At 36.2% G+C, this 18359-nt stretch overlaps 2 protein-coding genes across 5 annotated transcripts in view; both read right to left on the reverse strand.

Moving 5' to 3' along the window:
• Positions 1-9134, reverse strand: part of nbeab (neurobeachin b) — a 359639-nt gene extending 350505 nt beyond the window's left edge. The window contains exon 1 of the mRNA XM_055196954.2: positions 8568-9134. Coding sequence (XP_055052929.2) covers positions 8568-8828 — 261 coding nt within the window. The 5' untranslated portion in view covers positions 8829-9134. The remainder of the gene's footprint in view (positions 1-8567) is intronic.
• Positions 9135-15638: 6504 nt separating this feature from the next.
• The window catches only part of stard13b (StAR related lipid transfer domain containing 13b), a 107996-nt gene continuing 105275 nt past the window's right edge, over positions 15639-18359 (reverse strand). For all 4 annotated transcript variants that reach the window (XM_055196965.2, XM_055196967.2, XM_055196966.2 and 1 more), the window contains 2 exons: positions 16641-16817; positions 15639-16511 (listed from right to left, as the gene is read on the reverse strand). In XM_055196965.2, coding sequence (XP_055052940.2) covers positions 16394-16511; positions 16641-16817 — 295 coding nt within the window. In that variant the 3' untranslated portion in view covers positions 15639-16393. The remainder of the gene's footprint in view (positions 16512-16640; positions 16818-18359) is intronic.

Here is an 18359-nt window from a genome sequence, read left to right on the forward strand (position 1 = left end):
ATTTCCGGATGACGTCAGAGGTCATCTTCTAACTTTATCTCTAAATGGTACCATTGAATGAATGGGGCTAAGCTAAATGCTATCGAAGCTTCGCAGCGCGCTCCAGCGCTTACGTGCACGCACACAAAAGATAGAGGTCAACAATTCTTAGTTAAGGTAATAACATATTTTAATATTGAAAATGAGTAGACTATTCCTTTAAATGTTACTCTTTAGTCACCAAACAAAACCGTCAGATTCCTGAGATTTAACGTGAAATTATTTGTGGTACCGCTTTCTGTATATTTCAAAAAAGGCTGAGTTGGTTTAACCCATGGTTGGGTCAAATGGGGACGTTTTTAGGTACATTTAACCCAACAGTTAAACCAGTCAACCATAGTTTGAAACAACCCAGCATTTTTAGAATCTAATTACTTTTCAGCCATTACTTATTCAAGTAAAACATTTTTTTACGTGTCAGTCGGTAAAACAAGCCAAAAAAATCTGTCCTATACATTACATGAGGAACCCAGAGGCAATAACATCGTCAAAAAAAGCAATTCTACCTCAATTGTAAGTTTCAATTAATTCTATTTCTTATTAAGTAATATTAAAATGTACTGATTTTCCAAGGCCTCCATGACCAAAGAAGCTATAATTCAGAACTCAACCATACTTTAAAAAACTATAGTCAAAGGAAAAGACCAGATGAAACATTTTCCAGAGCCAATGTTTGATTAAAAGTCCTTTATAAAATATATAACACTATCCGCTCAGATCACAGAGCTGTAGGAAATGCACTTTTAGATCAATCTTTGAAAATTCGCTCTATTGCAGTTAGTTCAAACACGCAACTGAGCTTTTTAATTCTTAATGCTCTCTACTGTATGTGTTTTCTGCTAGACAGTTTCACCACCCACAGGAGTTTGAACTGAAACAGTCCTTGTGTAACAAATAGCAAAATCCTGAGAGACACGGATTGAGCAATTTTTCGAATTGAGATTTCTATTGGATTTGAAATTCACATCAGTTGCCAAGTTCCTTTCTGTTAGTTGAATCCGACGTCCCAGCTATGCCAATAGGTGCATGTGTCTGACTGATGGCCCTAATTCCCATTCCTGCTTTAACACATCATCTTTTCCCAAAAAAAAAGGGCTGTTTGTGACATATCGCACATCCAGAAATAAAGTCTCCGCAAAAAGTCGGTTTTAAGATTTACGTTCTTTATTAATATATTTTTTCCAAATTACATAATAATAATAAACTCGTCTAAACTATGGAATAACACAAATGTAACTGTGGGGATTATGTTGGTGAATAAAAGCATCCAAAATAAATCAAAACTCTGTTATATTTTATCATCTGAGGTAGTGTCATCCTTTGCCTAGAAATTGCAAAACTGTACTTGTGTCTTTTTTTTAAGAAGCTTCTTAAATTTTCACTTTTTAAAGATGAAGGAGTTAATTTGGGCTCTTATTGGCTGCTTTTCTTTTCAAATTCAGTAAGTTCTTTATTTAAAAAAAATTAATTAAAATTTTTGTTAATAATAACCAAAATGACTCAGTTTGGCACAGCTATATTTTTGTCTACAAAAGTAATTTCAAGCATTTAACCATACACGTTCACATGAAAAGATTTTTAAGATCATACATAGTTAACATTTCAGTCAAGTGTTAAGTGTTTCAAACCTTTTGACCAGTAGTGTGTATTTTGCATTAGTCTTGGCAAACAGACTGTTACTTCCCAGGTGTCATTGGTGTGGATTAAGTTTAGCAGTACGATAAAGTCGAGCTAGTCTGCTTTCTCGGTTTAAACGAGTGAAGTATATCTAGTCGGATCAATATCATTACACAACTCTGAGCCTTTACCCACCAGAGACCCCAGAGATCAATTCTTAATCGAGACATCAAACCGACCTAGCGACGCTTCGCCTCATACATTAGTTTTTAAAACATTGACAGAAAAAATAGTACTAGAAAACATTGTAATCCATACAGACATTTTTTTTCCTTAGAACTTCTCAAATACTTCCCATTTTAATCACTCTTTGTATTAGGACTTATTCCCCCTGAGTTTGAAAAAATGGTCCTGCAATAATGGTCAAACAAGATTTTCAAACCCACCTCTAATCCAATTCCTCTTTAAAACTGGGATGATGACTCAAATGGGAATTAAATTACCACACAATCCTGTTTTTTACGATAGACAACTTAACAAGAAATGTCCTCTCCGATGGCAGAAGAAGAACATTGACATTTCTATTTCGCACAGACCAGCGTCACTTAACCGTTTAAGTGACCTCACGTCTCAAACAGTTAGATTACGACTTTAAGGTTCACATCATGATCATGACATCATCACGCTTCATCCGTCTGCCCAGCATGTCTGTACAAAGATGCTGTTCATGGTTCCCCCAGAGACGTCTGGGTCATGTGGAGAGAGCATCGCAAATCTCCTCAAGCCACAGGATACTGCAGCACTGCATTTGCCCTGACATGCTGAGGGCCGTAGCATGACTGCCCAGGGTAATGTGACAGAACCACTGTAATTCTTCTCTGCAGCAAGTACAAGGAGACTGCAAATATCACTCTCCGGCAGCCGGGGTCAGATATGTATGTACAGATTGAGTAAAAGACATTTTTAGTATTCTGCATGCTCACCTTAAAGTGAAAATGGCTTTCTGTATTGCAACCTGTCTGTTGTTTATAATATAGTGCAGTATGTTAAATAAAAAGGTGAAAATTAGTTAATGAAATGCTGTTTTTAGATCAAACTCGAAAGAGAAAAGCATTTGGGCCACATTTAGGCTGGATTTGCACTGCAGATCTTGATGCCCAATTCCGATTTGTTGCTTGTATACGTCTCGCTTACATCATCTTTTAAAAGCAACTCGTATCCAATATCTGCATTTCCACTAAACACTTGGCAAAACAATTCAAGGTCGACATACAGACCCTGAACAGAAACCACGTAGTAAGTAAAATGATGCAATATGCAATGGACATGGAAAAAGTGATTATACAAAATTATAGAGCTTTATTTCTGTAACAAGACATAAAACTCCACTAAGCATAGCCGTCGTCCTCCATTGCGCGGCTTAAAAGAGTCATGTGATCGCGGGTGGTGTCCACCTGGGTTCACGTCATTTGCCAGCGTCGCAGTTTCAATCACCCATGACGTCTTGACATGGGAATATCCGATCTGTCCACTTACATTGTGGATGCAAATGCATGTATCCGATTCATATCCGATTTATTTCCATATATGAATGAGGCCTGAAACCGATCTGAGAATATCGGAACTAGGACTGTAACGATTAATCGTGCAAAAGCGCATTTTCTCAATGAATTTGAATTGAAATTGAATGAAATTTGATTTACGGTTAAATCCAGGCACATCCAAAAGCCAGAGGGCGCTCTCGTGCTGAAACTCCCTTTGTGCCATAGAAGACGTAGCATTACAAATGCTTTTCCAGGAAATGTCTAGAAGAATATTTATATTGCCGTTCTTCAGATTGTTTCAGGTATTATGATGATAATACAGAATATTTTGAATGATTTTGATTAATGAGTGTTCCTTTTTTAAATGCATGTTATAAACGACTCCGACTCAATGATTTTAGATTGATTAGGACATCTTAACGACCACAACACCATAGTACACGCACAAGCTGCGCATGAAACACAAAATCGCAGCCTTGCGATTCAGAATCGATTTTAGACAGGTCTTTTTAATGGGACACGCAATTTATCGTTACAGCCCTAATCGGAATCTATACGCTTTTTTCTGATTACATGTCCGTGGGTCATATCTGAAAATTGGAATTTAATCACTTCAAACAGGCAGTGTAAAATCGGCCTCACGTTGCATGTTTAAAGTGACTTATTATATAAATCGGATATGAATCGGATACATGCATTCGTAACACATCATTCTTACCAAAGGGCTGTTTGTAAAATATCGCACATCCAGATGACAGAGTAGCTTTTTTAAAGTCTTCCCAAAAAGTCGGTGTTAAGATTTAAAGTATGTTAAAAGTACACAACCAGTCAGAACTTTTGGAAAATTAAATCGGATATTAATCGGATACATGCATTCGCAACAATGTAAGCGGACAGATCGGATATTCCCATGTCAAGACGTGTTGTGCGTCATTGAACCTTCTGAGTTGACGTCATTTGCTAGCCCACATTTTCAATAGTCCCTTTCACACATACAGTCTTTACTGGTAATTTACTGGTAAATTGCAGTTAACAGATCATGTGTGAACAGAACCTTTCCGGTAAATCAGTGCTCCCAATTTACCAGTAAGAGTGGTTGTAAGATTACCAGTAATTTACCGGTAAGCGCTATGTGTGAACGAAAATTATAGGATTACCGGCATTTAAAACGGACGACGTCAGACCGTGCTGACAGCTTCGGGCCAATCATAGCGTTTTAATACAGATGACGCGTTTACCCCCGCACTGTTTATGGACGTTTCCACACACATGCTGCTTGAAAGTTGAGCACACCTGAAGTTTACGACGTCCACATTTCTTCACCAAAGTTGTTTAAAACAGCTTACCGCCGAATTGCCGACGTCCTTAGCACCCCCTCTGTGAAGCCTAACGTGCAAACAGTACTGTTGTTAAAAACGCATTTTCGGTTTGACACCGTCTCATTCAATGTTGTTTGGTCATGAGCAACTTCGCGACTGTTTACCACAGACGTGAAAACAGCAAAATACGGACCGTGGATATGAACGACGTGGATTGTTTACAAATACAACACTGAGCTCGCCGCGTGCTACAGGTACTTCCGCTTTCTCAACGAATTTACCGGTATTTTGATACTGATGTGTGAATGATGTCTTACTGGTAAAATAACGGAACGCCACTGCGTGTGTGAACCGCACATTTTTGTATTTACTGGTAAACTCATTCTGGTAAATTCATGGTAATTTACCAGAATTACTGTGTGAAAGAGGCCAATGACGCACGACAAGTCTTGTGATGAGAGTAGGCTTGTTCAACTTCATGCGGCGTTGCAAGAACCGATGGTGAAATCGCTGTTCCGGCGAGAGGAATTCGATATCAAACTCAATCCCAGATAGCACAGGTACGTCTGTAAGATGTCTGGTAAAAATTTGGAGATCTGGAATGGATCTGGTGTGTAAAAACATCTTAGAAAGGTCTTAGAAAGAGATGCTTTAAATACATTCTAATCAAAAACGTCTTGCAGACGTCTCCAATATGTCTATATGACATCTTTTAGGAACGTCTTAGAGGCGTATTGCAGATGAGCAAACAATCTAAATAATATGTCTTGCAGATGTAAACGCAGACATCTAATAGACGTCTCCGAGATGTATGTGTGCTATCAGGAATATGATTTCTCAAATCCCTCACGCGGCATTTTGTTGTCTTCCGCCTGTCGGTTCTTGCAGCGCCACATAAAGTCGAACAAGCCTAATCCCGTGTCAATGGGATGCTAGCAAATGACGTCAACTCAGGTGGACACCACCTGCAATCACATGACTCTTAGCAGGACAATTGAGGATAACGTTTCCGCTGTAATGTTGAAGTTTTATGACTTGTTACAGAAATAAAGTTCTATAAAAATTTTGTATAATCATTTTGTCTGGAAATTTTACTTCCTCTGTGGTTTAAGCAGTTTCGGGTCAGTTTGTCTACCTTGAATTGGTTTGCCAAGGGTTTAGTGTAAATGCAGATATCGGATACGAGTAAACTTTAAAAGATGATGTAATCGGATACAGGCAACAATTTAGATTTGGGCATCAAGTATCGCAGTGTGAATTCAGCCTTAGTCCGCAGAACCCAGTTCTTGGAAAGCCACGTGTCTCTGGATTTCTGGTTCATATATCTCAGTGCAAATGTTGAAGGTTGTTATTGATGGCTGACAGCTCATTACTCAGGCTTATTACTTTAAAATCACACAAGTTAGAAACACCAGAGTAATGCAGTAAGTAATGTTTCACCAGTTTAAGCACCCTGGACCAGGGGCTTCCAGGAAAATGTGTTTTAAGGCAAAATCAGCAAATAGACTATTAACAAAAGACTAAGTAGTACATTGATTAAAACCAACAAGTCATGCTATGAGCCTGGTCTGTTGGATTTTAAAATCACCAAAAATCAAGTCACGGCTATTTATATACCTAAATACAGATTGCTTCAAAGCAGCTTCAGAGCAACAAACAGGAAAACAAGAAGAAATTATGCAAATGTCAAAGCAGAGCATTACGCACGATACAGAAAATCAGTTCTGGGTAAGTTTTAAATAAATAAAGGCAATGTCCAAAACAATTTATGCTGGTTTTGTTTGTGTATGTGGAGCGGTATTACACCTGAACTAACATCACAAGAACAAATCTGTTTTGGCACCCTGCTTTTATAAATATAACATTTGTCCTTTGTTAAACAAAAAGCCAATTTATCCCACATAGCCACAAATGTAATTCTTGCACCTTGCACTATGGACATGCTTACATATTCAACCAGATGGTATGACTAAAAAGTGCTAAACCTCCACATTTTTAACACATTTTCCAGTAACCTTTTTATATAAAATGTGTTAATGGCACATTTATCATCATTGAACAGGAAAAGTTCAATCAATGCTACGTTTTTTTTAAGTAAAAGTCCTACAAGATTCTTTACAGCGATGCCATTGAAGTATAGGGCTGGGCCTGGGCGCTATATCAAGTTTTGGTAATACATCTGTATTTTTTCAGACATGAGCCAATGCTGTCTATATATTTATGGTCGGATATGACCTTCCTTCTTTAAAGCAGAAGCGTTGCCAGAAATGTACACTGATGTCAGATCAGCTTCTAACCAACGTTGTCCAGCTGTACATTCAAACAGGAATGAAACCCCTGTCTTCGAATTTGATTTTCAACATACAATGTTTTAATAAAGGTAATTGTGACATCTCACATGAGGCTTTGACTCTAATGTAAACACTTATTCAACTTTTTAGAAGATATTTACTATATATCGACATTCATCCCTAAAATTACAGAGATATGAATTGGGTCAATATCACCCAGCCCTAAACTGCAAAAAATTACTTTCTTAGTATTTTTATCTTGTTTTCAGTACAATTATCTAAAAATTCTTAAAATAAAAATAAATTTTCTTGATGAGCAAAATGACTTACGAAAATAAGTCTAGTTTTTAGTCATAAAATATCAAATTTAGGTGAATTTGACCTTAAAACAAGCAAAAGAATCTGCCAATTTTATTGAGTGTTTAAGAAAAAAAGTAAACTTGTTTCAAGAATTTTTTTCTTACCCCTTCAGCAGATTTTTTGTTTTTGCTTGTTCAAGGCACAAATTCAATTAAATTTAATATTTTTGTCTAAGGTCTAAGGTCATTGATTTTGATTTAAGAATTTTTAGATATTTGTACTGAAAAACAAGACAAAAATACTAAGCAAGTATTTATACTAGAATACTAGAAAGTCATTTTTACAGTGTACATTGAAAAACAGTTTCTTTACTTTTAACAAACCTTTATTTTTGTGTAGATTGGCGTTACAAATCAGAAGTACACTGCAAAAAAAATGATTTTCAAGAAAAACATTTCTTGGTATTTTTGTCTTGTTTTCAGTAAAAATATCAAAAAATTCTTAAATTAAGATGATGAGCAAAACGACCCAAGAAAATAAGTCTAGTTTTTAGACGAAAAATATCAAATTTAAGTGATTTTGTGCATAAAACAAGTGGGTTAAGTAAAAAATCTTGAAAATTTTTCTTAAACATTAAATTCAAGAAAATTTCAAGAAAAAATTGCTTACCCCATTGGCAGATTTTTAATAATAATAATATAATATAATTTTATGCACAAAATCACTTAAATTTGATATTTTTGTTCTAAAAACTAGACTTACTTTCTTGGGTTGTTTTGCTCATCAAGAAAAAGTATCTTAATTTAAGAATTTCTAGATATTTTTACTGAAAACAAGACAAAAATACGAAGACATTTCTTTCTTGAAAATCATTTTTTGCAGTACATATTGGCACCAAAGACAAAAAGTGCATATTAGTACCTCAAAAGTATATATATATTGGCACCAAATGTATACTTTTCTGTACCTAACATATCAGGACCCTTTTTTAAAGTGTACTGCCCCAGTGACAGATAGGGACCATTTCTTCTTTACAGTTTTACAGTGTAAATCTTTATGTGAAGTTTTTAAGGTTGATGATCTCTTGTTTATTAGTTTGTTTGTATTTGTTCATCTGTTGCATATTTTAATGTAATATGATTTTTTTATTTATTTTATTCATTCTTCACATGTATTACAACAACCTGTTATACGATATATGCACGTGACTTTTGTCTTCTTTACTGAAAATAATGAAACTGGCAATTAAGAAATAAAACAGTATCTATCATTTTAAAACAACTAACAACACTTACTGCTTTGCACTTGTTTCATGTTAAAGTGCACAAACTACATGACACAGTCTGATACTGTAACAAAACTCGTGTCATCCTTCATTCATAACAATATGCATGCAACGTGACCCTAAACGCTAGCGAGTTTAGTGTTTCAACACACATAGCCAAAGTGACACTCACCAGATTCAACACCGTTTCCACTATATCTCGGTTTCCCACCTCGCCGACTTGAATGAGACCGGCGAGGACTGCGAATTTCATCTTGATATTCCGTATCGGAACCGACGGGTTTATCACCCCGGACGGCAGGACCACCGATCCGGAGCGAGACATCATCATCATGTCGCCGGTACCGGAGCAGGACGCGGCGAATCCGTGCTGCCCGTGACCGAAGTGAGGCTCTCCGTCGACCGGCGTGGCCACCGTCTGAACGCTCGCCATGCTTCTGCTTTAAACACAACGCTGTGTCATCAAGCACAGGAGGTGTTTTAATAAAAATCAACTTCAATGTTTTCAAAGGGAATGGGGGGAAATCTCCAGCGGCTGCGGTATAAGTCCAAATGCATGAGACAGGTTGACTGTGTAGGCTGCCACAGTCTACAGGCACTCCGCACACTGTACTGGGATCTTGGCTGGTATGTGTTTAGTGATGTAGTATGTGGCTTTGCATGACCCAGCTGGGTGTACTGATCAATGTTTGTCATGCTGGGAAAACGCCCCTTATGCTCAGCAGTGCTGCAGTGTGCATACTGTTTCTGCACCTATATACACTCTTAAAAAATAAAGCTTTTGTTTTCCTGTACACTCTTAAGAAATGCTGGGTTATTTTTAACCCAGCATTGGGCCAAAAAGAACCCATCCTGTTGGGTTGTAATTTAACTTATGCTGAGTTTTTTAACAAAGCAAATATAAACCTGGTTAATTTAACCTAAGGACAGGGATCGTCACTTTTTGACTGAGCGCTGTGTTAAAAATAACCTAGCATGGTTTCATAAAAAAAATGCTTTCTTTTGCACAAAATGTTTTTTTTTTTTTGTAAAAGTTTTTCAGAAAATGAAGAGGAATTAAAAAATGAGGAACCCTTTTATATATTTTAAATATATTTTTAAAAGAATAAAGGTTGCTTAAAGGGGACCTTTCTCAAGACTTTTTTAAAATGTAAAATAAATATTTGGTGTCCCCAGAGTACGTATGTGAAGTTTTTGCTCAAAATACCCCATAGATCAGCATGTTAAAATTGACACTTTGTAGGTGTGAGCAAAAATGTGCCGTTTTTGGGTGTGTTTAAATGCAAATGAGCTGATCTCTGCACCAAATCACAGTGATTTGGTTGGATAGTGCAGATTAAGGAGTGTTATTATCCCCTTCTGATATCACAGGGGGAGCCAGATTTCAATTACCTATTTTTTCACATGCTTGCAGAGAATGGTTTACCAAAACTAAGTTAATGGGTTGTTCTTTTTCACATTTTCTAGGATGATAAAAGCACTGGGGACCCAATTATAGCACTTAAACAAGGAGAAAGTCATTTTTCATGCTATGTCACCTTTAAAGCAGGGGTTCTCAATTTTTTTAAAGGAAAACACCACCGTTTTTCAATATTTTACTATGTGGCTTCTAAATTCATTCCTGTTTGGATCCTGGGGAGTGAATGGGGCTAGGCTAGATGCTGACGCATTTGCGACGCGCTGTACAAGGATTGAGTGCATGCATTGAAAAAAATAGGGATGTATTGTTTTGTCTAAGTTGAGGTGGGAACATAGTAAAATATTGAAAAACGTACACGACTGTCGGAGTTCATCCCCTAGTGGCAGTCATCATGAAATTTCTATTTAATCGTATCTCCGTAAATCCGTGCCAACATGGGAGAGAAGCTTACTCCAGCGCAAGAGCATTCAATATGCGAGTATTCAATATAGTGGAATAAATAAATGAATACATATGAATGAAAGAATAAACATCTATGCATATATGACAAAGACCGCTAATATTTTTGGAGAGAACATATTGAGATAAGATTAAAAATAATAATGTGTAAATATTAAATTAATAATGTATTACTTGTCCGTTTTTAAAGGCTTCAAATGATAAAGTTAAACAAAAAAGGATTAATAATTTTCACCTCACACACATGCAGACCAGATGTTATGTAGGCTATTTCAGTGTATTCCAAATGAAACACTGTTCAAGGTAAAAATTATTAATTATTTTTGTTCAACATCATCATTTGAATCCTTTAAAAACAACTAATTACTGGTAAGTAATCATGAATAATTCTTTAATATATTATTTTAATTTTGTCTCCATATGTTCTCTCCAAAACATATTGTCAGTCTTTATCATAAATGCAGATGTTTTTGTTTTATTCATTTGCATTAATTTATTTATTCCACTATGATGAATATTAGAAAGCACTTGCGCTTGAATGATCTCACTCCCATGCATTCCCATGATTTACAATTAGACTGAAACTTCATTATGACTGCCACTAGGGGGCGAACTCTGACAGTCGTGTCCGAATGTCGTGTAAGGTGGGGGTCCACAAAATTATTTGTTATGAATAAGCCCTACACAATTATGCTGTATTGTTATAAAGGGCATATTTACTCATGGAGACCATCTAAACTATGTCAATATTGCTACTGTTGACTTTATTAAAAGATTTTAAGATTTTAAAGGTAAAAAGTACACTGTAAAATTTTTGTTGAATTAACTCAGATTTACAAGTCATTTCAACTTACTATTATTTATCTTGACTAAAGTGTAGTTGTTATAACTGCAGGTGAGTTGTTATAACTTATAAAATTAAGTTGACTTTTCTCAATCTCTGTTGACATAACTTGTTAATCTGAGTTGATTTAACAACAAAATTAAAGCGGCAAAGTATTTTTTACAGTGTATACATTTTGAGTCAAAATGTAATTTAAATAAAATACGCTCTGAATGAAAACATGAGTGGAATTAACATGATTCAAGCTGTAATGTGTTTTAGTAATACACAGATCAGATAAAGAATTCAGGTTATAAAAATGTGAGTGCAAATTTTGGTAAGAATATGCTTAATCACTTTTCTAATTATAAGGGGGTCTTTTGAAAATGTTCTCCCCTGTAAGGAATCTCTGATCCCAAATAGTTTGAGAACCACTGGCGCAAATGAGTTATTTTCTCCATCGTGCTATTCCAGGTGTGTTTGTTCTTCGGCTGAACACCAGTGAAGTTGTATTACATAATATCATGTATGTTTTTGGCTTTTTAACAGATCTGATTTGGGTTGTAAGTACTGGTGTTAAGTTATAAGTACTGGGTGTTTGTACATATGTGCTTATTGGTGCTTCAACAAGTTGGAGACCATTAAAGCAACACTATGTAGTTTTTTTACCTTTAAATAATGTCTCTAAAATTATTTCAGTGATAGAACAACTTTTAACTGGACAAATTGTACTGTTGCTGCAACCTGAGCAGCCTCCTAGCTGCTACAAGCACACTCTGAAAGTGGAGGTGGAGGGTAGAGCACACAGCTCCGCCCCTCCCCCTGCCTGCAGAAGAGTGTCTGATACCGGGCACTGTTGCGCTTTTCAACCACATGGGGGAGCCGTAAGTCATTTTTACATGGAAACTACATAGTGTTGCTTTAATGGCATTTTTGCCAAGTAGGGCAAGGATTTAATACTGTATAACTTTTTGTTTAGCTAAAGATAAAAATTATGTAAATGATGAGATATTTTTTATATTTGCTTATTTCTTTAGACGTTTTCTGGGCACACATGTAGTGGAATGCATAATAAATATTGTGTTTTAATTTACGTTCACTGGTAACATTTTAAAGCATAAAGATTTTTTAATGTTTTGAAGTCATTATGAATGAAATTTAAATTAAAAACCTTAATTTTTGTAAAATGTTTTTTTTTACAAATGACTTATTTATGAGCTTCATTATTAAAAAAAAATCATGTGCCCTCAAAATCGCAAATCTCCTCCCTCGAAATGATCTCTCGTTACTTCCAGTTACTTTCCAGAATTAACGGGAATATATGGGAATAATGAATTTGAAAAAACTTGCCTATAGCAGAGAACTTTATAGTCTTTAAAAAATCTTGCAGTATAATTTTGTATAAAACAGCAAGATTTAATGCAATTTTAGTTAAAGAGCACCTATTGCTAATAAACAATGTTATTTTGTGTATTTGGTATGACACAATGGGTTTGCGTAGTTTATGGTTTAAAAAACACATTATTTTCCACATACCTTACATTTTTTGTAGCTCCAGATATCACTTTTTTCTTGAAACACACGGATTTGAAAAGCTCTGTGTCCCTGATTGGCCAGTACGTTGTGATTGGTTTAAATACCTCTGATGTCAGCCGGAAATGTGACGCTCCTTACCATGTTTGAAAGATTCGCTCACAATGCAATGCTAACCGGAGTTAACTTGCATGCCGAGTCTGAAGTGAGAGAAATTATGATAATGTCGGTCTTGTCTACATCACCAATCCCAGAGAGTAAACTTTTGTCTACGATCCATGTGTTTGTTGTAGTCCAAGAAGAGATTTACTTTAGAAACGATAACTCGCGTCATTGTTTACTTTGGGGTTTGTACCTTTTGCATATCGATAACATGTACTAATACACACCTACACACCAAAGGAAATGTAGAAATGTGACAATAGTCGGACAATAGGTGCTCTTTAAATTTCTACCCTGCACATTTCTCAGTCACATGCACACAGCACACTGCTTACCCAAGGGCCATTGAGGCCACACCCCCTACTTGCATTTTTCCATAACATGCACAGATAATTTCTTGAATCCTACACACAAAGTAATGTCAAAATGTCCATCTTTGTATGTATTCACGTAAATTACATAATTTAGTTTAAACCTTCCTTGTGCTATGTGTAAGCTAGTGTGCAACAACATTATACCATTGTAAAGACAAATACATACTGACTGAGAAAACTTTTAGGTGAGATCATTAAAAAATAGTTTCTTAAAATGACCCCCCCCCCACACACACACACACACACTCACTCCCCCTGAAATAAAAAAATCATCCATATATCATTTAAGGTCTCAATTTTCAAGGCTTCGATTACCACAGAAGCCACACTTGCTGCATTTGAGCCCAAGGACTATATTAAAGGCGCTCTAAGCGAATTGACGCGTTTCAGACCATAAAACATTTTTGGTTACATACAGCAAACATCTCCTCACTATCTGCTTGCTGCCTGTCCGCTGATCAAACTGTAAAAAACGCGATCTCTGTAGACAGCTCAGGCTCGACAAACGGCAATATCAACATAGTGGCCAAACCTGCACAACAAAACATAACAAAGTGTTCCAGCCAATAAACGACAAGAAGGATTTGGGGGTGGGGGTTGGGCGCGTTCATGAAAGCACGGACGGGAGAGGGAGGGGAGGCGTTCCGTTTGTTTGAAAACAGTTCAAACATCAACAGGAAGTGAGGTCGCACATTATTCGCTTAGAGAGCCTTTATGTCAAGTAAGTTTTGATGATGAAACTTGGATAGATACATTTCATCTAGGGTATTATAGTTTAACTAGCAAATACCAAAATGTGTTAGCTAGCTAGCCATTAAATCAGATATCTAAATGTTAGCTAGCACTATTTCATTGAAAATTTATGAGGCTGGCTACACTGCAAAAAAAAATATTTTTAAGAAAAAAAAATTCTTAGTATTTTTGTCTTGTCTTGTAAAAATATCAAAAAAAAAATCTTAGATTAAGATGCTTTTTCTTAATGAGCAAAACGACCCAAGAAAATAAGTCTTGTTTATAGACTAAAAATATCAAGTGTAAGAGATTTTGTGCATAAAACAAGCTAAAAACATCTGCCAATGGGGTAAGCTAAATTTTTCTTTAATTTAGTGTTTACCCCATTGGCAGATTTCTTTGCTTGTTTTATGCACAAATTCACTTAAATTTGATATTTTGGTCTAAAAACTAGACTTATTTTCTTGGGTCGTTTTGCTCATCAAGAAAAAGCATCTTAATCTAAGAATTTTTAGATATTTTTACTGAAAACAAGACAAAAATACTAAGAACACTTTTTCTTGAAAATCATTTTTGCAGTGTATCATGTAGCTAGCTCAAGCTTTGATGCTCTTTTTTCTACATTCTGCTAGCTAGTTTTCTGTTATCATACAGGATTACTGTACCACCTAAAAATTTGGACACAATACTATCTTGAATGTTTTTGAAAGACATCTTGAATGCATTTGCTTATGCTCATCAAGCCTGCATTTATTTTTATCAAAAATCCTTTAGAAATCGTTAAAATGTTTATTTATGTTTGTATATAATATATTTTATATACATCTCCCTAAATTTCCAAATAATTCCTGTTAAGTTTTCAATTTGGAATATTTCCAAAATTCCCCAGATTAAGGTCCCATGTAAAGTTTACCAGCCCTACTTGCAACCCTACTTGTATGGGATTCATGCCGGGTTTATGATGAAGGTGGTTATTTGGTGGATGTCTGCTGAAAACCACACCATGGGAGTTTGATTCAGGATAGTATGATGACATGGCTAACAAAACAGTACATCATTTAGTGTAATATACTGATAAATATTCATATTAATCACAGTTGATTATAATGTATTCCTCTATTCTTTGATTGCTTCACGTGTCTCCAGTTTTAATGAATGCCAACACAACAACCTCTCTGCTAAACCAAAACACAGCTGACTGTTAATCTAAACTAGCAAATCGTGAGATCTGGATATTTGCTCAAACTAATATGTTCAGAAAATCATTTTTGACACTGAATTTAAAAATAACCAATAACAGAGACCTAGTTTGCAATGGAGAATGCAAAGATAAATACTGACATCTAGTGGATACAAGAAGCTTCGGTAACAAAACAGGTACAAAGAACCATAAAGGGAATAGTTCACCCAAAAATGAAAATTACCCCATAATTTACTCACCATAATGCCATGCTAGGTGTAAATGACTTCCTTTCTTCAGGCGAACACATTTGGAGTTATATTAAATAATATCCTGGCCTACTATAATGGATTCCTTTTTCTGATGATGGATGGACATCAAACACACGGCCGCTATTCAGTGCCATTAAAAAGCTAGAAAAAGCCAGGATATTATTTTTATATTATAAATCTGTTGTCCAAGTCCCCACATAAAAGTCCCCTCCTTTAGTTGCAACTTTTTGTATTCAGGGTCTGCATTGAGAACACAAAGCGATTTAAATCAAACAGACGACAATCAAATTGATATTAAATCATTTATACATACTTTAATTAAAGATCATTGTCTCTTTTGTCATTAAAGTAATCCAGTACTATAAGCAGGTCTGAGAAAATCAAACCCAAGTCATTTTGCTCATCCTTACAACAAGTGAGTACAAATGCAATAATATTACACCCATTCTTGGACAAACATTAAAACACAAAGCAAAGTAAACCCAGCTTACAAATGAGTAACATTTTGTACCATATGATTTACACTGATATCTGTGCAAAAAGAGATATCGGTACATGTATGCAAAATGTCCGTACTACATGAGCATTTAAATATATATATATATTGTATATAGTCTATACAGATGCGTATGTACTGTATGTACACACATACACGCATAACCAAACACATACATGGACATGTGGTGCATGCATGTGCAAATATAGCTTTATTTATTTTAATTTAATAAAATACATGCTTCTCAGAAGCACTCAAGGGCTTAGGCGTCCTATACATTGTATAAGATCATATTCACATAAAAAAGAATAAAATATTTATCATACAAATAATAATAATAATTAAAATATGATAATATTTACACAACAACAACAAGGTAAAGGTACTCTGGTAATATTTTCCAATTTAGGGTTAATTATACCCACACCTGGCCCATTGTGCAAAAGTCAAAGTTGTTCCTCACAAGTATTACAGAGTCACAGAACTTAAGGGATGTAAAAACTTCAATCTCCATGCAGAGATATGTCAAAATCCTCAATATCCCAGCTCATATTTTGGTCTCTGGACCCTCTGCGTGTATCGGCTGGAAGGAGTTGCGAATACGGGCGGCTTGGGCAGCGCAAAGATGTCCGAAAGCTTTGTTATACCATTCTGGGGTTCTCCCTCTGAAAAAAAGAGATTGTGTCATTGTATTTAATTACTCTTAGGAATCTAAAAAGAGTACAAGGTTTAACCAAACAGTTGAAATATTGAACACGTGTGTATAAAAAGTGTGCTTAAGTTTATATACTCACTTCAGATCGACTCTGCAGATGTGGGTGAGTCTGGATTTGCCAGAGCCGCAGGGTTCCAGTAAGTAATTGGATTCCATCACTATACCTCTAACGCCCCCTACAGGTGGACAGTCATCATGTTCAATAGATACAGACAACAGAGAGCACGTCCCCCGCGGCAGATCTGTCCTCCACGACCTGAACACAAACATCATCATACAGTTAGAAACTCATTCATTTATCCATCCATTCATCTCCATCAATTCATCCATCCATCTCTATCCATCCATGTCTGTCTGTCTGTCTGTCTGTCTGCCTTTCTATCTCTTTCGATCCATCCATCCATCCATCCATCCATCCATCCATCCATCCATCCATCCATCCATCCATCTATCTATCTATCCATTTATCTCTATCCCTCAATCCTTCTCTATCATCCATCCATCTCTGTATGTCTTTCTATCTCTTTTGATCCATCCATCATCTCTATCTATCTGTCCGTCCGTCCTTCTATTTCTTTCCATCCATCTCTATCCATCAATCGTTCTTTATCCATCCATCCCTTCCCAACCATTCATCTATCTATTTCTTTCTTTCCATCCATCCCTTTCCAACCATCCATCTATCTATTTCTTCCTTTCCATCCATCCATCCATCCATCCATCCATCCATCCATCCATCTATCTCTATCCCTCAATCCTTCTCTATCCATCCATCCATCTCTGTCTGTCTGTCTGCCTTTCTATCTCTTTCGATTCATCCATTTATCATCTCTATCTATCTGTATGTCCGTCCGTCTATTTCTTTTCATCCATCCGTCTCTGTCCAAAAAAAAATTCTCCATCCATCCATCTCTATCCATCCATCCATCCATCCATCCATCCATCCATCTATCTATCTATCTATCCATTTATCTCTATCCCTGAATCCTTCTCTATCATCCATCCATCTCTGTATGTCTTTCTATCTCTTTCGATCCATCTATCCATCATTTCTATCTATCTGTCTGTCTGTCCTTCTATTTATTTAAATACATCAATCTTTCTCCATCAATCAATACATCCATCCATCCATACATCCCATTCAAAACATCAATCTATCTATTTCTATCAATCCATCCATCCATCCATCCATCCATCCATCCATCCATCCATCTATCTCTATCTCTTTCTGTCTTTCTGTTCGTCCGTTTATTTCTTTCCGTCCATCCATCCATCTATCATCCATATATCTATTTCTTTCCATCCATCCAACCACCCTCAATCCTTCTCTATCCATTCATCCATCCATCCATCCATCTATCTCTATCTCTTTCTGTCTTTCTGTCCGTCCGTTTATTTCTTTCCGTCCATCCATCCATCTATCATCCATATATCTATTTCTTTCCATCCATCCATCCATCCAACCACCCTCAATCCTTCTCTATCCATTCATCCATTCATCCATCCATCTCTGTCTGTCTGTCTGCCTTTCTATCTCTTTCGAATCATCCATTTATCATCTCTATCTATCTGTATGTCCGTCCGTCTATTTCTTTTCATCCATCCGTCTCTGTCCAAAAAAAATTCTCCATCCATCCATCCATCCATCCATCCATCCATCCATCCATCCATCCATCCATCTCTATCTGTCTGCCCATCCATCCATCCATCTATCTCTATCTGTCTTTCCATCTCTTTCTGTCTTTCTGTCCGTCCGTCTATTTCTTTCCGTCCATCCATCCATCCATCCATCTATCAT

Source organism: Misgurnus anguillicaudatus, chromosome 24 (genome assembly GCF_027580225.2).
Source record: "Misgurnus anguillicaudatus chromosome 24, ASM2758022v2, whole genome shotgun sequence".
Classification (NCBI taxonomy): domain Eukaryota; kingdom Metazoa; phylum Chordata; class Actinopteri; order Cypriniformes; family Cobitidae; genus Misgurnus; species Misgurnus anguillicaudatus.